This window comes from Mus caroli, chromosome 18 (genome assembly GCF_900094665.2).
Source record: "Mus caroli chromosome 18, CAROLI_EIJ_v1.1, whole genome shotgun sequence".
NCBI lineage: Eukaryota > Metazoa > Chordata > Mammalia > Rodentia > Muridae > Mus > Mus caroli.
The window spans coordinates 67,823,514-67,847,613 of NC_034587.1; the positions used below are offsets into that span (position 1 = coordinate 67,823,514).

Sequence of the window (24,100 nt, forward strand, 5' to 3'; positions counted from 1 at the left end):
ATGGATGCTCTGTAGCTGAAAAAAATAGTGAGTTTGTATTGATTTGTTATGGCATGGTACAGGCTGAAATAATGCACTTGTGAGACTAGACCTACACAGAAAATGAAAGGTCTCACTGAAGGAAAATGTAGGCATTAGTTATGACACCATGGTCCCTGCAGTGACAAAGACCCAGAACTATGCTAGCAGCTTCAGCCTTGACTTTGCAGTGAAGATGCATCTTCGGGACCTCATGACCATCATTGTATATTCCTGATGTCCATATAGGATGGGATGCTGTTTTCTTCTGAAGTGCTTCAGATGTTCCTTAACTGAATGGTCCAGATGGTTGACCTGTACACTGGTAAGAGTTTTTGGACACAGGTGTGCTGTTTATGGATAATTGGTATGCTGTAAAGTTCCCAGAAGATCTCAACGTTTTGGCAATGAGTGTCAAAAGGCAGACCCTGTGATGGCGTTGAGTTGCTTCATTAGCCCTTCCAAACTTGCCATTTGTTCGCTCAAGTCATCCTGTTCATATACCTGGAGAGAGAATGAGAACAGAGTCAGGATGAGGTCTTGGTAGGCTCCTACCATGATGGATCCACTTAGTTTCTGGCTGTAAGTTGGGTCACATATTATTCTTGAGATTTACATAGGGACTGAACGGTAGAGCAGCTCTCAGAATATTTTAACTCAATGAACTTGTAATAGCAAAAGAGGTACCAATAAGCTATTGAATACTGCTTCCATGTACTCTACACCTTTAACGGAAAAAAGCTTCACTGTTAAAAATATACTATTTTAAGTCATATTCTCCCAATGGCTAGCTTTGTAGTAGTGAACAAGTTAGAAGATTTCTCTGATGTATAATTTTACTTGTCTGTGAAATGATAATGGTGCCTATTTTATAGTTTATTCTGAGCATCCCCTAGCATGCTCCCTGCATGTCACAATGTCTGACCCGTGATCCATATTAACACAGTAGTTCCTCTTCATTTTGATTGGCTATCTATAAATAGGCATCTAAAAAGTATCTAAAGATCAGCATCAGCAGTATTCTTTTTTTAATAGCATGACATAGATTTTAAATTTTGCATGGCAACCTGACGATTTCTTGACTGATCAGAAATGTTATAGATTATAACTTTAGCTTGTGAGTGGAAACAAAGTTTTATGTCCAAAGCCAGAGTGCTTGGCATAGGTGTGAAGGGATGCTTACATTGTGATATAAATTCTGTATAAACTAAGAAGCTTACCTGTACAACTCTTACTGAATCAATCACCTTTCGCTCACTGTGAGTCCCTTGTGTGACATTATTTGTGAGTTCCAGAATTTCTACTTATCTAATACATTCAGTTACTGGTCTTAGAACTTTTGACTTTATCAAGAAATAATTTGAACATTTTTATACTTCCTGCTTTTAGCTAGTCTTTTCTTTGCCAAATGGGAATATGTCCAATACTTCGGTGCTGCCTGCTGGTGAATAATCAACAAGTAATCATTGCCTCCTTCCCCCTTTCTTAAATATAGTTTGTGTTAATAAATATAGGCATGAGTGTAATTCTGGATTATCCTCAACCATCCACTTTAATTAGTTATAAGATTGAGACAATGTTCCAAATCATGATTTGTACTCTATAAAGCCAATAAGCCCTACTTAATATCATGGTCAGAGAGCCCTGAAAATCTTGCTAAGTCAATGTCCATCATACCAAGAGATCTGCAGAAAATTTTTTTCTACAGGATCCTCAGAAAACTTGTCATCCACCGAATAATATTCAAGATACATGGGCACATGGCATCAACCCATGAGCTTCTTTTAGAACATGTTAATGAACAGTTTGGTCATATGCCATTCAGAATTGACCATGGATCGAAAAGTAACCCATTGGCTCAACACATTGTCTTGTACAAAAAGAGAGAGATTGGAAAATGATTACTTGATCACAAATTTTTGTTCCATTCATGATTCCTTTTTTTCTTCTCCCCCTTTTCTCCTTTTTCTTTGTAAGGCAGGGTTTCATCATGTACTTCAGAATGTCTTTGACTCTCTATGTTGGCCAGATTGGCCTTCAACTCAGCTGTAGCAGCCTCTGCCTTTGGCGCTACCGAATTGGTCCTTGGCCAACCATTTTCAGGTTTGATGTTTTGTTTGTCTGGGTGGTTTATCTGAATGCAGTTATTTAATTCTTGAAAAACAGTTGGTCTAAATATATGTGTTTAACATATAAGTCACATACCTAATTCTCAATGCATAATGTGAAAACAGATGGAAAAATACCAAATTGACATTTGGTTTATGTTTATCAAGTGTTAATATTTTGAAAAATTGGATTAAACAATAAGACAGCATTAAATTAAACTTTATTAAATTTTTTGCTTTTAATGTGGCACCTAGAAAAATTTAAATTTATACAGGGGGTCAGTCACATTATTACTTTACAGGAAGCTGCTGATCTAAATGTGTCCTGTTTCAGCCTTACCTTTCATATACATGTCTCACTGCTTTTAATACTCTGCCCATTGCTTTCACTATATTCAGGGAGCCTTCAGTGTAAAACAGGCCATTTGACATTAGAATGAGGACTTCTCATATAAGAAGCACTTTGTAAATTTAGTATCTTAACCTAAATTTAGACATGGCCACAAATCCTGTGACTAGACTGACACTGAAATAAGTAGTTGTACTCTGACAAGGGAGGAGCAGGTGCCTTGAAATTTTAATCTTGTAGGAGGTATGCTAAGCATGTAATGTCCTTCTGCTGAATATTCAGAAGAAAGATATACATTACTGATTTCCTTAGTTTTCATGTTATATTACTTCATGGTTCAAAATGAATGGTTATGTTGAAAATTTTAAGAAGTCATGAAAAATGTATTACTTGTTATTCAAATAAACTAATCTTTTTGTTTTGACAATCAGATTTCTGATGGAAATAATTTTAGTCAAGGAAACTGGTAGTTTTATAGGCTTATCAAGGACTGATTATAGTTGCTGCTTTTGTCCTTGGTTATTTATTAAAGTTTTATCATTGCAACATTTGGAAACTTGGTGTATGTCTCAGGGCATGAGGTAACAGAAATTAGTTATAGCAGCAATTTTTTTTCACAATCCATGCTTGGGGAAAAAAAAAAACCCACAAAAGTAATATTAGGAATATAACCTTTTTTTCCCATCCTGATAGTCAAGGTATCTGATATGTTAATTCTATGAATGTCTTTGAAATGTTTCCTCTTGAACACTCCTCAGCACAGCAACGTTCCAAAGCTCTGCCTGTAGGCAGCCCCATTTCAGGATGTCATAGTGAACTTCGGATAGCAATGTTTTTTTTTTTCCTCTCAAGATTTCTATTTTCCATTTTATCATTATCAGACAATCTCCCTTCCTTAACTAATGAACCTTTCTTTTTAGTTTCAAAACATATTTTTAGTTAGCTTAACATGCCAGTGTTATTTCCAAAGGATTATTCACATAAATTTTGTCTAACCCCCAGCCTATCTTCTCCACTCCTCAATCCTCTGGTCCCCATTACCTGCTCAGCATCTGAACAACTGTCCCCCTTCATATGACTGTGTTATATTATCCTCTTGATTTTCTATCTTGGGTTGGAAGATTGGAGGTTTCCATGTAATATTTCTGGGCAGACTTCCTTTCTATTAGAGCTTCTTCTACCCCTTCATTTCTTTTGCCCAACTCCCTTTTAGCTTGAATAATTCCTAGTATCCCACATCTTTGCCATTTTTCTCTTCTCAAACAATGATTTTGTATCTTCATTTTGTATTTTCTTCTGGAATATGTGTGTGTATGTGCACACTTGCATGTGCACATTATGATTATAGAAGCAATGACAACTTCAGAAAAATTCCTTAGAATATAGCTTTCAGTTAAATAGTAGTTAAATAATGAACACATAGTTTTGTTTACAGGATTTCAAGATATTTCATAGTAATCACAGGTGTGTATGTGTGTGTGTATGTGTGTGTGTGTAGACTCTTATGTGCACACACACATATATGCTTGTATATATAAACAAGCATATATGATTGTACGATCTGATAGTTAATGCTCTTGTATATAAGGCTGCCCTTAAGTATATCTTTAATTTAACTAAACTCTGGGTATATATCCTTTTTCTTTTAAGTTTTCTGTTCATATTCAAGCATAAACAAGGGGTAAGAACAATGTCCCGATATAACAACGCATGCTGACTGTGTTAGATCCCATTGAGCAGCATAACTGTGATCAAAACTTCTTACACTGGCTGGATCCTCTGTTGGCTTGTGACTCTCCTCAGACACTTCAGGGGCTGTTGGCACAGACACTGGAAGCAAAGGGGACCTTGCCTTTCCGGCTAGCCCAAGGGAGGCTGTTTTAACATGAGTCTTGGGAAGGGTGGGTCCTGGAATAGAAAACACGGGGTAATGAAAGTCATGCATAAAACATTCAAGGAGCAATCTCTGTTGTGTAGACTAAATCCAGCAGGCTGCCCTTGACTTTAGCATGTCATTCATTCTATGTGTGGTGATTGATTCTGACACTGAGAATGCAGCCATTTTATCTCCCCTGAATGGAAGACAGATTGTGAGAAGGCCTTGCTGGATGAAGCTCTATGAGTCATAACTAACTTCAAGTGGATTCCAAATCAGGCAGGGAGCTCTTGACTTTTCATCCACAACCTACAGAGGATCATGGGAGCTCATTGTCTGCTAAGCCTTTGGTTCAGGCTGCAAAGGCTGGTACAATAACTCAAAAATAAGCTTTAAATTGAGACAAAGACACATGAACTTATAAGAAATATTTGTTTGCTCTATAAGGAAATGTTAGATATTTCAGTAAAACAAAGTTTTGAATGGATAAATGGAGAGTATTTTATTACTATTAATTATCTTTTGAACAAAAATGAATCCATTTTGTCCTGATTAGAACAAACTGTCAAAAACATATTTTGATATTCATTGAAAATATGTAAAAACATGAAGTCTGTTGAATGACAATTTTTCTCTACTATGAAAAAGAATTAATTGTTTTTTTTTAACCTAAATTAATTGTTTTGGAATGTACTTTAAAAACTCTGCTTATTATATAGCAATATTTCTGTTTCATTGTGGTTAACATCCAATAGATATTTATAAGGATTTATTGAGTTGGCCAGCCCATCTCAAAGAAAACTGCTGAGAACTGAAACCAAGAGCTCTCACGCAAAAGTTACAGAGTGTCAGGGAAGCTACAGCCATGAAGTTTCACCAACATATCTGCCAATCAACATAACCCCTGAACAAGGATGACAGTCATGCTAATATGGAAGAGACCAAGCTCATGAGGCCTCAGCCTCAGACCCAGAACTAGAGAGAACTAAGGCATGCGAGAGTGGGAGAAATGTCTTTTCTTACTCCTTAAGTGGAGAAGAGCACAGCAACTGCTTCTCCAATAGTAAAGAGCCCTGAAGATATATACATATAAGCTACATTCTACAGACTGAGCAGGTTATATTTATATGTTTAGGACACATGTCCTCAAGCATGTGAAGACACATATGCACACACTCACACACAAACACATAAACACACACACACACACATTCATCAAAGGGGGTACATGGGTTGAAGGGGGGGAAGGAGAAAGGAGAAAGTGATGTACTTATAAAAAACTAAAAAGAAAACATATCAAAATTTAAAAAGCAGGAATTAAAAACTTGTCTCTGTTATAGTCTATCAAAGTAACGACACAGGTTCCTCATTTACTGTTCTTAGTGAGATGCTCTATTCTTTCAATCAGACTCCTATTTCAATATACATACCTGGGTCAATATATAACTGTATCAAAGCATATGTAGTCAGAAACAAAAGGATCATTTGTTTATATGAAACAATGTAAATAGTCTAAAAAGTCAACAATCTTCTCATTTTTAACATGACTCTATTTTCCTTTGTCATGACCTAAACATACAATTTGTTCTCAATATCTTTTTTTGTTACTAATCACCAGAGATCAAAGTGTGTAACTAGACACAGGAACCCTGCACATTCAGCTATCCCTAGTTTATGCAATCTCTTGATTTTTCTGACCCTTTCTCGGCTTGTTTATCTGGAAAATGATAATGGTAAGAGTGATTGGTAAGGATTAAATGAGATTACGTATTGAAAGTGGTTGAAGCCTAGGGAGAATGCTCAGTCCATAACATGTCAATCATGAATTTTGGAGTCTGAGCCTGGGAACACATGTAAAATGTATGGTTGCTTAGTGTGCACTTGCAATTCCAGCGCTGGTGAGGAAGAGGCAGTCTTCAGCCCACTGTCCAGTTAGCCTAGCTCACTCAGACAAGCAAGCTTCAGGTCAGTGAGAAATCCTCTTTTAAAACAGAACAGGTAGCCTATGTCTGATGTGCAAATGATATCTGACATTCTCCTCTGACCTCCACTTATGTGCTTGTGTGCGCTTGTGCGTGCACACACACACACACACACACACACACATGCATGTGTACACACACACACCCTACAAAGGAGTTATTGATAGTTCTTTATTAAAATAATCCTGTGTTATTTTCTGAGTTTACATATGAGGTTGTAAAGACTGGAGCAAAATAAAGTAACCTCATTTGGGCAAACAATTCTCCCAAATTATATCTGATTGCCCTGAATAAATGACAGTCTCTTAACTCATAAATGGTTTTATCTTATCCAGACAAGCATTTTCAGGAAACTGTGCAAGTGGACATAAATTAACGGAATTCAAAACGTATATTTAGCTTGAATGTTTTCCATATAGATGAATGCCATAAGTGAGATGTAACATCAATGAACTATAGCATTGACTTCACCTATTACTATGACAATGTTCCTTAAATATAAGCATGAAGTTGTCATAATCTTCATAACATATTTCTTCTGCTTTAGCCTATCATACAAACATACATAATCTTAAATGAGGACATCCTAAACAAATATACAACTTGAGGGCTGATAAGATGGCTCAGCAAGGACAATTGACTTCTGTGCAAGCCTGATTACTTGAGATCCATCCCCAGAACCTATGGTATGGGTGAGTATGTGTGTATGTGTGCACATGTGCATGTGTGTGTGTGTGTGCATGTGTGTGTGTTTGTGTGGTGTGTGTGTGTGTTTGTGTATGTCTGTTAGGGAACCAACTTCAGATAGTTGTCTCTGGCCTCCACAATCATGTTCTTATGGCAGGNATGCCTGAACTTGTATATACATACCACACACTCACACAACAACAACAACAACAACAACAGTAGCAGCAGCAAACTTGTAAAAGTTGCAACTTGACCTAGTCATTAAGAAGAAGAGGTATGTTGCTGGGATAAAACAAATCTACTATGCAAAATTTTAAATAGTTGACACAGTCGTTTTGGATTTATCATCTATGAATATGTTTTACTACCATTATTCTCTAATCAAATGACAGTCAGATCTTCAAAAAATACAGAGATTGCCATGTTAACACTTCTATCTTTACTCTTTAGCCTGTGACTACACATATGTTATGCCTGGTATAATCTTACTTAAAAAATGGAGCCATTAAAAAACCTGTTAGACCTGAATTGTCAACTAGATCTTCATGTGATACTTACATCTAATTTGTATCAATATTTTACATTATTTGGCTGGAGTCATTCATTATGGTTTGACTAATTGCCTATCAAACACCGGGCACTGGGTTCAATTTACAGCACTGATCTAAGTATAATGACAGACAGACACAGATAGATAAAACATGGATACTAATAAAAATATCAAATGGAGATACATATTAGACAGAAGAATTTTTATGGAAGTTCACAAAATAACCATGGTATGGTAGTATGCATTACTATTGTCCAAGCAAGTTGGAGACTGAAGTAAGAGAGATTCATATGTTTAAAGCCAACCCGGCTATATAGCATGGTTCTGTCTCAAGCAACATGTCCCCTACCCCCCTCTCTCAAGATTCAGACAGAGAAGACCTAAGGACTCTGCCATCCAAACATCAAACACACAAAGGAAAAACAGAATAAACAAGAAGCGTAGTCAGACTAATAGTTCAAATGCAAACTGCTGTTGACCTTGAGAAGGGATGCATCTGCTGCATTCCTGCTTTGAGCTACCTTCTCCAAACTGTGTTTATTTATCTTCCTAGAAAGGTTTCCAGGTTCTGGATATATTTGAGTTTAGCTTTTATTCCCACAAAAGCAGTACCCTCACCATAAGGGTACCTTTTCTGTCTTGATACCTTAGTATGTTTCATACATCCTGATGATCCTTCTTTCTATGTACTTAGTTATACCTATTCGTCTGTTTGTAATCTAGGCTTCTTAGGTAAGAACAAGAGATTTACTCCTATTTTTTAAGGTCTTCCAAGTGTTTTAAAGAAACTTTAAGTCTGTGACCTTTACCAGATACATGCAATATGGCCAGTACACACTGAAAATATGCTCTCTTTAGTGTAGGTATTTACAAAGAAAATGCAAATCGGTCCACCAGAGAAACAAAAGGGCTTAGCTTCTCAGGGAGGAAACTGTAGCAGGGCCAATTCTTATTTTGCAAGAAGAAACATACATAATGAATATTCTTTTAGAATTTACCAGATCGTCATCATTCCCATCATCCTTAATATTTACCTTAGTGCATTTTTTGGAAGCTTTGTATGTGTAGAAAATGTGATGCTTAAGCACGGCCTACCATTGTTGCTATAGAAATATTCTTACCTAACACATGGCCAGATGCTTGATGTATTAGACACCATTTGCCATATTAATATATTATACTACAAAACAGGTGTGCCTAGAGACTACCTTCATTCATACTCATTAAAAAAGTAAGATCATTATGATAAGTGATTTTCTCTAGTGATGAGGTGACAATTATTCATTCTTTCAAGATGTACTAAATCTTAAGCAATAGCAATACAAAGTGCACTGTTGTACAAGGGACCTAAGAAAACTTGGACCCATACCACAGGGAGTGTGTAAATCTCAGCAGACTTCCTTTTCTGCAAAACTACCACAGCTTCACAAATGTTCAGAACTCTGGAACATCTTAGGGCCTGGATTCCATTCAGTGACCTTCCTTTTTGTTTTGCTAAAAGGAACCCGAGCTCCTTAGAAACCAATTCACTGGGGTAAAACTAATCTTCACAAAATTCACACAAGCAACGAATCTGAGCAGTTTCCCAGCTGATTGACAGACTTTGACAGTTGTAATTAGTGGCTTTGCATGCTTTTCCTTTCCATACGATAAGGAAGAGTTAAAGATGTGCATGTAAGGAAAATTTCCCAGGAGTGATTTACTAACAGGCAATTAGACAATATTAACATCAAAACTACTCTTAAGTAGAGGGCAAACAATTGATATGGTATGAAGAGAAACCAGAGATTACAGCACTCGAGAGAGCAAAAGCCAACCCCCCACTTTGCCTGGGATGCATGGTGGAGCTGGCCCTGGTACAGGGGACTCAAGTGAGCTGGTCCTCAAGTGCAGGAGCACAGGAGGCCATTCACCTTGCCAGAGAAACACAGTGGAACGGATCCTGATGGCGACGGCATGGGTGAGCCAACCTCAAGGATATGAGAGCAGGAGAGCTGGCTCTGCCTCCTGCCAATGGTGGCATCTGGTGGCCTAGTCATAGCAGTGCTAGAGAGCTCTGCCCTGCTGGCTAGGGTGTTGGAGAACAGGCAGGAAAAATAGAGTGGTTATCACCCAGGTCAAGATCCATGGCTTTGAGTTGGCCAACCCCCAAATCTATATCATCTGTGAACTATGAAAGGGTCCATCCTGCTGTGATGTCCACATCACAGGGCAACAACAGGAAAAGCAGAAGTCCAAGTGGAGGATCTAATGATGGTGGTACAGGAAGCCGGAGACTTCAGACCAGACCAATGGCTCATTGTAATGATAACTTGTGCATAAGGATATACTGATGGGACACACTTTGACACACTACCGATTCCAGGATGAAATGTTTTCTATACTTTGTATTCTTTTGTTTATTTTTGTTTGTGTGTGTGTGTGTGTGTGTGTGTGTGTGTGTGTGTAATTTTACTTCCTATTGAGAAGGAGACTGTCAGTGCCAAGGGCTGCTATGAGGCAGGGGGGGGGGGGGGATGAGTGGGACTGGGGTGTATGATGTGAGACTCACAAAGAATCATTTGAAAGTAAAAACAAAACAAAACAAAAGAAACAACCCCCCTACTCTTTAGTTACAGGAGACGTCATCCATCAGAGGTTGCTATGAAAGCCTCTGTTCCGGGAAGCTGACCCTTTCTTCTGAGTGTGTGTTCATGCTGTGCCTGTACTCTCTACCTATGTCTTCAGCTTTAGAATTTTCTGCTTGGACGTCTGATATTTGAAGTTGGACCCCAGAAGTCTTGAGTCCCTAAAAGCTCAGCAAGCTGGGCTTTACCTTTTTTATGAAAGTATCTGAAGCTCACTGAGCAATTGCTCTCTGATTTGATTGGTCTAGTTTGTATCCCTAGTCATCTATGGGGCTACATGTCAGAACTGATTCTTTACTGTGTATCTTACAGGTTACCCGTCGCCTTCCCCAAGGGCAACATTCTGACTCCATCTTCTACTGCATTGGAACCAAACATAAATCTTTATATAAAATAACTAGTCTTGTGGCATGTACCATTTTGAAGTGAAACAGGAGTGCAATCTGGCATTTATGTTAGTGAGTGGAGCCTGGGGACTTTGCCTAAACTAAAGACATTTCACAGAAAGCCGTTCTGCTGCCTCTCAACTGCTGAAGTACTGCCGCTGTTTAACCTGAGCTCATTCCTCCATGTTAAGGTTTCCCGCATTTCCTTTGCAGACAAGGCTTTGGTATCTACTTTGTAAACACTGCATGGCTGTCAGGTTATTTGTGTAGAATGGTCATCAGTGGACCTTCAGAGTACTCTTGAAAGGCTAAATTTGTAGACCTACTGTTTGTTTTAGAATGACTGCCCAGGATCTTGCTTTGTTATCCTGCTTGCCCTCTTTAAAACATCTGTCATTACATAAATGATATAATGCTAACTTCTGAGTCTTTTTGCAGATCTAGAAATGCATCTGAAGGACATAAGGTTCATCAGGGGGTGGGGGTGGGGAATAATCCACGCATGTAGCAAGGGCCTGCCACTACTATAATACTATTGAGTATTATAATTCAGAAAATGTGGGCTGGTGAGATGGCTCACTGGGTAAGAGCACCCGACTGCTCTTCCGAAGGTCCAGAGTTCAAATCCCAGCAACCACATGGTGGCTTACATATAATAAATAATTCAGAAAATGTGTCTGATTCCTGAAAAAATGTTATTATCAAAATCCTGTAATAACCTGTAAATGGAAAAGTCTTATAGATATGTTAAGGGCCCTTAGGACATTCGAGAAATTTCTTACCCAATCTTGCTCAAGAAATCCCTCCTCTGTATAACCTAATAAAGAAAAATTTTCTATGGGATTGGGACAGAAAGCCTCAAGTAGGTTTTGAGCAGGCTAAGATCTTGATAGACATGCTAAACAGCAATGTGCCCCACTACTATAATGTCCCTTCCTATATCAAGTCATCAGGGGTCCAGCAGGCTATGGCTAGGGATTATGGAAAGAACAACCAATTTCCAATAGGATTTTGGTCTCAGTCAAGGAAAAGAGCAGAAGGGACCTGCACAGCACCGGAACAGCAACTCCAAGTAGTGTGTAAAGCATTGAAACAAGTGGAACCCTTAACTCATTCTACCTCTGTGACTATAAAAACAGCCTAATTGACAAGTGTCTACTTTGAAGGCCTTCTGGCCAAAACTTTTTCTAATGTAGCATACAATGGAAGCCTACAAGCATGGCATGCATACTTCCAGCAATGATGTGTGATGTCTTCAAGCCTCATCTCCAATGCCAGGCAGGCTGTCTTAGGATCACAGTGCTTTAAATCCACTGAGCATCCCCCAGTAATTTAAAAAAACAGGCATGTCAGAAAAATAGCAGAAGGGTTATCATGCCTGATACACAGATGGTACTAGTAGGTATACCAAACAAAATTGTAAGCTAGAGTAATACAAATGAACACAGATGACATGTGGCTGGAAATAGTTGCCAATAAGCTGAGTTAAGAGCACTGTGGATTGTAACTCAGCCAATGATAATCTGTCTTGATAGGCTGAATTTAGAAGCTTCTCTTCATAGATGGCTCAGTCAAAAAGAGGCTGGGCAGGGCTGAGTTGGTCCCCATGGGGACAGCAAATGTGTAAAGTAATATATAACAGAGTTCAACTTGAAGAACCTCTGGTGGTTTTCCATGTGGTAGACCACAGCCCATTAAGTCTTCCTGGAAATCAGGAAGCAGATGTTCTTATCAAAGTAGGGACCATTTCCTCATAGCTACCTTTGGAAGCTTCCTACCGGATACAAATGATGTCTGATCATAGGAGAATCAATATAGGTTGGAGAATATTTAAGGTTATTTGCATTTCTGCTAATTATTTAGTATTTTGCATGCTGCTGAAATATAGTTCCTATTTTCTATTATGACACTGATAAATGGATTCCTTGATGGGACATATACACAAATCACCCTACCCCATGAGAAATTGGCAGGTAGATTCGCTAGGGAGCAAGCCTTCCAGAGATGGATACAAAGATGGCCTCACCTATATGTATACTAAATAAATTTCTGTACAAGAAAGTATAGAACATATAGGACAAGCATTTTTATACAGGAGAGTAACATAGGAAGCCACTGTTAATGATCGCATCCACTGAAGTGTTATGCATGATAGACATTCCACTAACATTGATGCATAGAACTGAGATTCAGATAACCAAACGTGATGATATTTCCACCTAGTTGGTACAACCCTACTGGATCTGGGTAAAATTAATGTAAAATGTGGCATTAGAAACTAAATTGTTCTTTTCTTCAGCGCCATAAGAGAAAGACCCCCAAAATAGTCAGGATTCCTTGAGCACCCATGTCCATGTGGCTGATTATTAATCTTGAAAGTGTATTTCTAATCTGTCCCATTTCTTTACTTTGGATAAACTATGCTCCCAAAATTCATGTAAAACCTTAGATTAATCTCTGAAGAGGCTAAGAACCTGGAAACACTTGGCCCAGACACACAGACCACAATGGCCATTTTGACAAACCAAAGAGGGATATGGCCTACTCTTTAAAAGCATTGGCAGAAACAGTAATGTGTAGAAAATAAACCATTTCACCAGTATGTTGAACTCTTGTTTCTCAATGTCTGGCAATGACAAAGCTCTTACTATTTTATGGAAGGTGGCAGATTCTGGCTGTTGCTTACAGAGATGGCTTCATGTTCATTTCTTTGCGTTAGGAGATAGCAGTTACTTTGATAATTGGATTATGCATGCACAATTTCAATGAAACTTGTATGAGTTAAATCCAAGCAATGCTATCAAAGCAAAATAAAAGATAAATATCAAAAGAAATCCTTCTATTGATCTGAGCTGCTAATGTAATATAATCTTAATCTTATAGTCAACATGCTCTAAGCTCTGTTGCAAAGGTAAGGAATGAGTTTCCAAATGTGAGCAAGAAGAGGCCTCTTGCTTTGGGAGGGAGAAATAAACACACATGAAGTGTGGAACAAGTGAGAAGAAGAACTGAAGGAACTGGAAGAACTGGAAAAATTCATCTGCTTGCCTTTAGGTGAGGAGAAATGGGGGATTCCCAACCAGAAACAACCAACTTATGTGTAAAATGAAGGATTTTGAAGTTGCTGCATTATTTTTTCCCAAGTCAATGAATGTAATCTATAAAATGATGTCCTGGCAAATGCTCACACTTGGTGAGAAGATTTAATAGCTAATGCTACTATAACAAATGCCTAGGAAAGCCAACTTAAAGGGCAAGGAACTTTGTTTTTGCCTCAGGTTTTAAAAGACTTTAGTATATGGTCACTATATTTTACTGTTTTCAAACCTATATTGAAGCAGTATATCCTGGTGGGAGGGGGTGGCAGAAAAGTACTTCTAACATTGCACACAGGATACAAGTGTAGAATAGAGACAGGAAGGAGCCAATGAGCTCAGTAGATCTTGCCAGGGGATGACCTAGACTGAACTATTTTTTTTAGGAGGTCCTGCTTTTCATGTGTTTCATCAATTCCCAGTAGTGATACAGTCAAACCAGGAAGATGTTAGAACAGATACCTTTCCAGGGACAGGTATTTATGCTATAAAACAGTAACATTAATTACCCTGATAGCTTAATTTCTTTGACTCTTGATTGCCTCATATCTATCAAAACCAAGTAATCTGTTCTTTAGATTATAACCTATAAAAATGATATGAAAATCTAATACAGCTATCTTGCCTGCATTTCATTTTATTTCTGCTTTTTACCAACTCTGTGTTCTAAGAGTTTATTTTATTTTTAATTCATTTGTTGGTGAGTAAATTTTATTTTGTTTAAATTGTCTTTTCACTCCCCTGTTTTTAACTCTTCCGGGGCTCCTTCCTAAACCCGGCCCTCCTAATTAAACTTTCTATTTAATGGCTTGCATCTCTTGAGATTTAGAAAGAATGTGACAAGCATGTGGCCAGACAAGTATCTCTAAGCCCAGTACAGTAAGACTACTGAACATTCAAAGCCATTCTAGCCAACCAGCCACTGGACTCTGACTCAGAAAACAAAATACAAAAATAATGCAAAATTAGAAAACATAATAAAACCAAATTAGAAAACAATCGAAAATACATTAATAAAAATGTATTCCAATATGCATCTATCATCAACTTATAAACTTATAAACCTTAACATAAGTGATAACAGTTCGCCCTTAAACTGGTGCTTTATAGGAAAAAAATACTCTTTTCTAAAAATCATTAATAAAACCCTACCACAACACTTATGCTCCTTTTTTTTTTTTTTTTGCTTTTTATTCTTCACACTATAAGTTAAGTAAAATAACACAGTATTAAATTTCTATGAGTCTAAATGATCCATGGTTAATTGAAATGTTTCAATTTGCAAATGTTTCAGTTGAAGCCACTGCACAAATTTCTGTGCCTGGGGTGCACGCTCGAGAAGCACTTCAGGAGACCCTCGGTGCAACACCGGAAGCTGCTATGTTAAATAAATGCTTTTTACATGGTTATACAAGTAATTAAGTGAGCATCGCTTTGGTTTTAATGTTGTTTCCTCAGCAGGACCCACTAAGCAGGGAAATACAAATGATATTGGAGCTTTGCGATGGGCCAGCAGTGTGCATCCAGGAAAGATGAAGAGCCGCAGCAGGCATTTACTGTTCTAAGCTTTATTTCCACAGTGTAGTTATTAAACATTTCATTTGCTCATTAGGTACATAATATATGATGGCCAGGTGCAGCCTCCTGCTAGGGTTTTCTTGTAGAAGTTGTTCGCAAGCACAATACTTTCTATGTTGAGAAACACCAAACTGGACTGAAGTAGGAATGCATTGCATAGACTCTCCTGGGGTGGATCAGAGGCTGCAGTGCACCCTGGGTCCGATCTTAGCTTTCACTTTAATATTCTTCCCTATTTTCTCCCTGTAGCCATCTCTAGCTCCCATTCTTTCATTTTTTCTGAATAAGATTGAAGAACAATTGATTCTCCTTGTCTCGCACCTATTCAAAAGCGGCAACAGAAATGGCCTCTTACTGTCTGGTTTTGATGTGAAAATTATTCTGATATGTCCATATTTTAAAGTAATCAGTCTGCTCATGTCATCTAAGGATGACGAAGGTGTTGCAAAGTCTCCTGCATATCTCATATGGGAGGAGGTTTGGTACTATGGGAGAAATGTGAACTATGTATGGGAAACTGTATATTCTCATTCTTTACAATTTTATGTTCACAAAATATTACAAAGAGAAAGTGAAAAGCTATATTAGCTTGTATACAAGAGCCACAAGAATTCCTTACATGCATTGGCCTAGTTTCAAACATGAAGGTTTTTTGTCTAGGTCTTAAGGCATTTGACTACACAACACAACAGCATGGATTGCACTGTAAGATTAATGAGCATCCAAAGTACACCTTTACTAAGGAAAGGCTTTCTCTCTTCAAATAATCCTATTTTTCCTCGGTGATGGAAAAATATAACAGGGGATGTGCTGACAAGGGGTCGTGCCTCTCGACCCTAAGTAAATTCTCCTAAGTAAAAGGAGTTACAACAAGTAAGAATGTTGTCATATGATAGCATTGATGTAGTAAAGGTCACTGCTCAAGGTCTTAACTCTCCATGTTATTGACATAGAGATCTACAATTGTGGAGACTGTTTATTAAGCCACTACAAAGGCCTGACTCCAGTAGAGTAAGTCAATAGTCACCTGGCAGGAGAGGATGGAGGAGTTCTAGTCATCCCTCCCTTATTGTTCCAGATGGCCATAGCCTACTGGGTTTCCATTTGGTCTTTAGTGCTTTATTTCTATTTTGTCTATGTGCCAGGACCCAGAGGAAAGACTTAGGTGCTGGCGTCTCTGCTTGGAGGTACAGAAACTATGATCCCCACACTTCCTCACATTTTCTCCTATGTTCCTTAAAAGAGACTTCCAAAGCATCCTTTATTGTGTTGCCTTGGAGACAAGAAAATCAAAGTTCAAAGAAGGCAAGGGAATGCTTGCATCTATTCAACTAGTGTCGGGGTTTAAGGATTTCCTCCTATGAAAATCTATTTTCTTTCATGGATAAAAATAATCTAAGGGTTAACCAAGAATACATAACTAGAAATCACAGAGAACAAACCAAGCAACCTTGGGGCATGAAGGAGAGTCTAAAATGGGAGGCAGGAAGATGGCAGCAGGGTGGTGGTGTGTCACAGGGACAGTCAGAAGAAAGGATGGTAATACTACAGATTCCTGCTCTCTGCTCTCTCCGGTCACTGGAAATGCAAGCAAAGACATGACTCATAGTAGAGTGGTGCTTTGCTGCTGAAGTCCTGTGGGGTCCCCTTCTTTCTGTATTCTAGCTAGCTCTGTTCTGGTATAATGGACAAAACATCTTAGCATTAACGAAATGGAGACCTCTAAAGAGTAAGTGAAACAGTTTTTGTGAGATGGTCTTCCTTGGAAAAATGCACACCAAAGTTGTCTGCACATACTTGTCCTTTAGTTGCATCCTTTCTCGCCTTTCAGGCACTTCTCTCCATTCCTTTGCCCCATCATTTTCTATTTCCTTTCTACACACTAAATACCGGAAACTCTAAGTCATATTTTTCCCCCAAGACAGAAATGATACAGTAATGCAACCAATGGCAAATCACTCATCGTTCTCTGTTCTCCAACTGCCTTGATGCACTTGAATTTAATGATAAGTGCCCAGAAGGGTGAGATGAAGGACTGAAAGATTTTCCTTTTCCCATCACATCTACCTTTTTAAGTGATGTTTTTCTTCCTCCTATAGCTCTCAAATAGAATGGTGATGCCTTATTTTCCAGCTCCATCTTTCTCTGGCTGCATAAAGAGCTAATACTATAATAAATGATTTAACTATTCTTTGTAGTTACTTAGTAGGCATCTAATAAAACATCTTAATGAAAACATACCTTTATGGTTAGTCTATGGCCTTTGCAATATTGGAATCTAAGTACTGAATTCACCACGCAAATGAAGGGTTATATAACAGTAACTGAAAACAAAAACAAAAAATGAACAAACAAACAGAAAGAAAAATCAAAGAGCCCAGGTCTTCAAAATAGTAGAGAAAATAGACTGACCAAACTTATTGGAAACATGAGTCTAAGTATGGTCCCAGGTATCTTTTAAACTGCAGAGCTCCTAGATATGAGAGGTGTTTATTTTGTATTTTGTAATGGATAAGCTTGAACCTTAGGGTGATTTTAAAGATTTGAAAAGAGCTAAGCTTGTTGAACAGCCCTGGTATAAAATTTATGCTGGGAAATAATAGCAAAGCACAGGTAGGAAAGAAATCCTCAAGGACAAATCAATGTGCAATCTGTTTGTGTCCTTGGGATTTGCCCAGTGCCTGACTCACAGGGAGCAGGGCCGACCCTGTGCTTTGATGGAAGGCTCCCCATCTATAAAATCAAGGTGGACAAAACCAGTAAGAAGCTGATGAGGCTGCAGAAAGTTTATACCAGCCATTATCCTGGCTTCTTCATGAGCGGCTTCATAGGAATCATGATTCAAGGAAATCCACAAAGATCTTGAGAGCTGAATTCACCTGAGCTATTTTATGCCTACCCCTTTTCTGGGGTTCCCAATTCAAAGTCACAAAAAGTACCCGGCTGATAAAAATAGCAACAGAAAACGCACAATCTGCTACTGGTCTTTTTAACGGCACTTAATTAATTAGTCATCAGGTCTAAAGGACTTATGATCATTTCACAGGTCAGACATTACTCTCTTTAAGGCTCGTGCCTTGGCTTTCTGCAGTTTATCGCCTTTTACAGTGTCACATCAAGAGTCGTTAGTTTAGGAAATATCCTGAGTTATTTGGTATGAAAGGGACATTTCTTTCTTCTGCTCAAATAAATTCTTTAATTTTTTTCCTAGTCCTGTTGACCCTATTTGCAACAAGAATAAAAAAAAATTCATTTAATAATATAGAGTCATTCTGATTCATTTATTTTGTACATTGCTTAGGAAAATGATCAATTTTTTATTCATGAAACATTTTTTTCAATATCTATGTTTTGTCTATATTTTAGTGATAAAACTTCAGAAACATCAAAATCTCAATTCATAGATAAGTAATATTGCAACTCTATCAATATAATTTAGTAAAATATTTTTAAATGCAGAAACACGTAGATACCCATACTTCAGCCTCTTACAACTTTATTAACTGTATACTTGATATAGAATGTAATTGTAATACTAAATTATTTATAATAGCACACAGTAGATAATGCTCGTGGTAAATATTTCATGTGGAGTTTAAGATAATAATTTTTAACTTTCAGAATTCACATTACTGTGTGTACGCTGAATTAATTTTCTTTATAAAGAAAAACAGATGACCATGGAGACTTTGTTTTGCATTGTACTCTTGACTCACAAGATATTGATTTCTTAACATTGTGAAATAATTGGTTTTACTTTGGCTTCATTGTTCAATGGAACACAACAAAGAACATAGATGCACACAAATAGACACACACACACACATACACACACACTCACATTAATAGATTTGCACACCAGGTTTTGAATGGCACATTGACACCTTAATTCAATCACTTCAAATTTTATATGTGTATTTCTTTAATTGACCCAAGCTCATTATACATATTATTTTTTAAAGGATACTAAAATTTTCACAGAGTCTGTATTAGTCAATAATGTTTGGTTATGTGTTTTAAAAATATTTTCACATACAAGAGTAGAAAATTAAAAAAAAAAAAAAACTCCCCCTTCTAATGCCAAAGATCAGTTTAGAAATAGCTTGTATAAGCTTTGCTTTTATCTACATTGAACAACTTTCTGTGTTTTGTAACTATTCACCCTAAGGAATGGTCTACACTCGCAAGTTACAATTCTCTCAACTTCTTAGTTTTTACTTTCCTTAGACTACAGGACTGTAGGTGTATATATGTGTGTATATATATATATATATATATATATATATATATATATATATGTCAGACATCTCCTTATAGATGTACAGTCTAGTAAATATTGAGATTTTATGGATGTAGCTTCTGAAATTACTATGAAACACAGGCTCACAGAAAACTCTATGATCTTCTAGCTATTAGAATATTTCCACCCACTTTTCTACAATGTTCTCAGTGAGCTCCTACCCAGTTAATGAGAGGCTATTTATTGGCAGGCCTAATATTGTTCAGGTCCTATTCATGTTCTGCAGCTGGGGCGGTTTAAAGTGTTATTTGCAGAAAACTGCCTTCTATAATATCCTGTCTTCTGTCTCTCACATCCTGTCTACACCCTCTTCTATGATATTCCTTAAATCTTGAAAGGAATGATACAGATGTCTCATTTATAAATAGACATGTATTCCCACAATTTTGAGCAGCTATGAGTCTTTGCAGTTACCTATGGCCACTGTAAAACAAAAGTTTGTCTGATCTAAGCTGACAGTAGCACTAACCTCAGGCGATAAACAGCAATTTATAAGGCAATTGAGTAGACACATCATGTCTGTTTAACAGAACAACGATTCATCCCTAGCATCTGTAAATTACCCAGCCACGGAGAAATCAATGGCTAAATTTGCAATACCAGATATGAATCCATTCCTGAGGAACAGGCACCCAATCCAATCATTTGTGATTGGCTGTCACCTAAAAATAATGACCACTATGCATCAGTGCACATCTCGCATGTCAGATCAGTCATGAATGTGCAGGGTCTACAGTAGACCGTTGAAGAATTCTTCCCTTCAGCATCTTCCATAGAACTTTCTAATACTACAAGGGCTGGCAGTAGGAAAGGCACTTTTAGCTTTGGTCCTGATGAATGTTTTATATCGTGTAGTCATAGCATATAGTATTTTTTTTTTAATGTAAGGTCGTAGCATGCATGAAACATCAGTGACAATTTTCTGAATTGTTTTGAGAGCCTTGGCTGCTTTCCTGAACACAGCTCATCGGGAGGCAGTTCACCCATGACATTGTACTTTCATGTAATCAACTATGGCTTCAGGGAATAGCTTTATCTACGCACACAGGGTACCTGCATTCAAACGCCTTTTTAAATGTTTAATTTTGAATTAGCTTACCGTTTATCAGATTTCCTTCTGGCTCTTTTATACATCTTTAGTTTGGTAAATACTTTTCTAATAAAATTTTGCAAGAAATATTCCAAATTATGGTATCTTTGCTTGAAGGGACTACTATGTATTATGGCTGTTTTCTTGAAATGTTCCTGTATCTCGGTTTCTGGGAAATTATAGTAGCATTGTCTTATGTTTTGGACTTCTTTTTGCTCTGCCACAAAATGAACACTTGTCCTAGGTTAGTATTGAAACTTGGATTTTTCCTTCAGGTTGTTTTCCTAAGAGCTGCCATGTTATTCTAGTCATTAGCTATTGAAATGCTCACTTTCTGAAGATCACTCTCTGAGCTACCACTTCAGCTCTGACTGTCCCCATGAATGCTGCATCTCTCCCTACACATAGTAAGTAGATTTTCTCCTGGACACTCACACTATCTCATCATCCTCAAAGTTCTTTCTCCTTGCAAGGCAACCTTTTCTACTACTTTATTTTTTTTTTTTCTGTTAGTTTATACATCCCAACGTCACAAGGACCAAACTGTAGTCATTTGGGTCTCATTTTCCTAACATCTAGTTATTTACTATTCAAATATTTCTGCTTCTAAAAGATAAATCTCACTCTGCCCTGATTCAAAGTTTCCATTCATTCAGCATGGCACTTTTTAAAAATCTCATTCTTGGTTTGCTATTTGACATTCTTTAACAACTCAGTTGTCATTTATCACATTCTGCCTTTTCCCAGTGTATAAACTCATTATTCCCTGAGAATAACACTCTCTGGTAAGACTATACCTATAAATGTATAAATGCCATTGCCAGACCTTCCTGATAAAGCTTTGTTCTTGCCCAGCAATCTGGAAGTAGGATCACAGTGATGCCATCCAGAATGAGATTATCTTCTGCCTCGGCTGTTTAGTGACGATGGTCAAAGTTTAAGTTCTCAGAGCTCGCTCTAGGTTCTTATCAGGCAGAACGGCATGGTTTACTTTACAGTTGCTGGTGAATACAGAGGCACAGCATGTGCAAAGTGCCAAGCTTCTTGGTGTGTATAGCTAACAGATAATTAGCTACTAATGAGCATGTCTGTATTACAAAATGATTTCTCTTTTTATAGTGAGCTATCAGAATTGTCATTTACCAAAGCTGGATTCTCTAAAAGCCTGGCCCGTTGAGAGTTTTTCCTGTTTGTATTGCAAGTAGGAGTCAATGAAAAATTTCAACCCCTTCTTTTAGTATCAGCTGAGGGTAGGCCTCTTAAGTCTATGCATGGTGAGTTACTAATGGGGAAAATACATCTCTATATGATGCTTAATAAACTCTTCATTACTCAGTATATCCTCCCACTTGGATTTCCCAAATATTCCTTTTCTTCTACAAAGATTAGAAGCCAATTCTGAGTTTAGAAATGAATTCATCTTATCCTTAAGTTACTTTCTAAAAACATCTCCATGGAAACTTACTTTAGCTTTCAAATAAGAAAATAAAACCTATTATAAGTGAATAATTATATCAGAGGAAGGTGAGACCCAAGTAACTATTGCTTGATCCCTGTACCCATTGGGAAAGAACACCACAAATAAACAGATCACAGAACAAACTTCAATGGCAATGTAAACAGTTTGTCAAGGAACCAAACCTGAGCAAAATCTGGGGCACGTTTGTTATTGTCTTTGAGCTACAAATACAGAAGCTACAATACTGTAGACTATCAGAAACATTTCAAAGAAAATAAAATAATTTGGGTAATATGCACTGAGAGAAGTATTTTTCCATTTATGCTTTTCTAAAGCATGAATAAGTGTAGGAATTTAGAGTGGTGTGTTCCATAGTGACAATCTCCAGTAAGAAAGTCTGAAGAGCCATCTCACTGACATAGTTAGAATTAATTCACTTTTTACTTTAGTATCTAGTGGGCTTTAGTACATATTAGACATTGCTATAATACTAAAGAAAATCGAGAACATGCATTTCTGTGCTATTAAATGTTATTTTTAAAAGATGTGCCAGAGGAATGAAATATTTCTTTAGGATCATACTACACACAGGATTAGTAAACCATTAAAAACTGAGCTTAGAGACATGGAAGAATCAGACCAACTTATTGTTTGTCACCTGCAGGTGGGGAAGGACAGATAGGTAGGGAAGCTGTCTCAGAGGTGGTCATGATTTTTTTAGTGGAACTGTCAGATCCTCCAAAAGAAGCCTATGTCTAATTATAGACATTTGAGTCAAAGGAATCAAAGATACTCCATTATAAAAAAAGTTTCCTGACATTAAAGTCATCAAGAGAATTTAGAAAAAAAATTCAACTTTTAGCAATTTCCATTTGTACTTCCCAAGGTCTACCACTGTTCCTCTGTGGTATGGAGTGTTTTACATATATACCTTCCCTTATTGTCAGCTGTTTTGAGTGCAGGATCTACTACTTTCTGAATTTAGAATCTGGGATCCAGTTAAAGTATATGTGACATCTGGATGACAGAGGAGGGATCAGGAAGAAGGAGAGAGCATAAAGAATCAAGCAATAAGAGAATAAAATAATAAAAGAGAAAAAAGAATAAAAGACTAAAGGAAGAAAATATTTTATTTCTAAAGCAGTTATCAAAGAAACAGTTAAAAAATCTTTCTCCCAAACTATTTTTATCACAACCCCCTTTGAACACATATTTACTTCTTAGATATATTTTATATTCAATCATTAATTATGATAACACCTTTAGGGAAATTATGTAATTTAATTACATTATTACTTACATAAACATTACTTTTAATTACCTCCTGTTTGCTTTGAATTTACTATCACCCTTTATAGGTTCAATTACACTCATTAACACCAGAAAAGTATCCTAATTTATTTTATAGATTACATATGATACTCACCAGGTATGACACTGAGTGAATTGGAAGTTTTTATTGAGCCCTGAGTCACTATGCATATAAATCAGTCAGTGTTGTGATAGGTGCCCTTCATTGTACCATGGGAACATGGGAAATCTAGGAGACATTATGGTCAACTCCAAAATGACAAGAAACTTCCCAGCTTACCACAGGAGTTCATCTTTTGTAGAAAAGTTCCTATAGAAAATTTTAAATCTTTATCATTCCATCTTCAGTTATACAGTGAAATAAGAGACATTTTGGGGAGTAGAATTTTTCAAGGATATATATGTATATTAATCATACTAATGCTCTTATAAGTCACTGAAAATGTATATAATTTGGGGAGTGTCTATATGGAAAATGAAAATTTTGATTTTTCAGCAATTTTGAGCAAAGGGAAAGTACTTAGCTCTTGGTCCTAGGCTATGGAAAGGTGTCTTAGTTAAAATAAAATAAATAAAAAATAAAAAAATAAAAGACTTTAGAACCACTCACACATTAAATAAGAACAAACACACAAATAGGTACAAAATCACAACCAAGAAAAGCAAACCTTGGGGATGCTGTTC

At 37.1% G+C, this 24,100-nt stretch overlaps 1 protein-coding gene across 1 annotated transcript in view; it reads right to left on the reverse strand.

The window, feature by feature from the left end:
• Nucleotides 1-341: 341 nt before the first annotated feature.
• The window catches only part of Dcc (DCC netrin 1 receptor), a 1,075,620-nt gene continuing 1,051,861 nt past the window's right edge, over nucleotides 342-24,100 (reverse strand). Inside the window, exons 28-29 of the mRNA XM_021150630.2 lie at nucleotides 4,241-4,383; nucleotides 342-522 (exon numbers count right to left, since the gene is read on the reverse strand). Of these exons, the coding sequence (XP_021006289.1) occupies nucleotides 433-522; nucleotides 4,241-4,383 (233 nt within the window). The 3' untranslated portion in view covers nucleotides 342-432. The remainder of the gene's footprint in view (nucleotides 523-4,240; nucleotides 4,384-24,100) is intronic.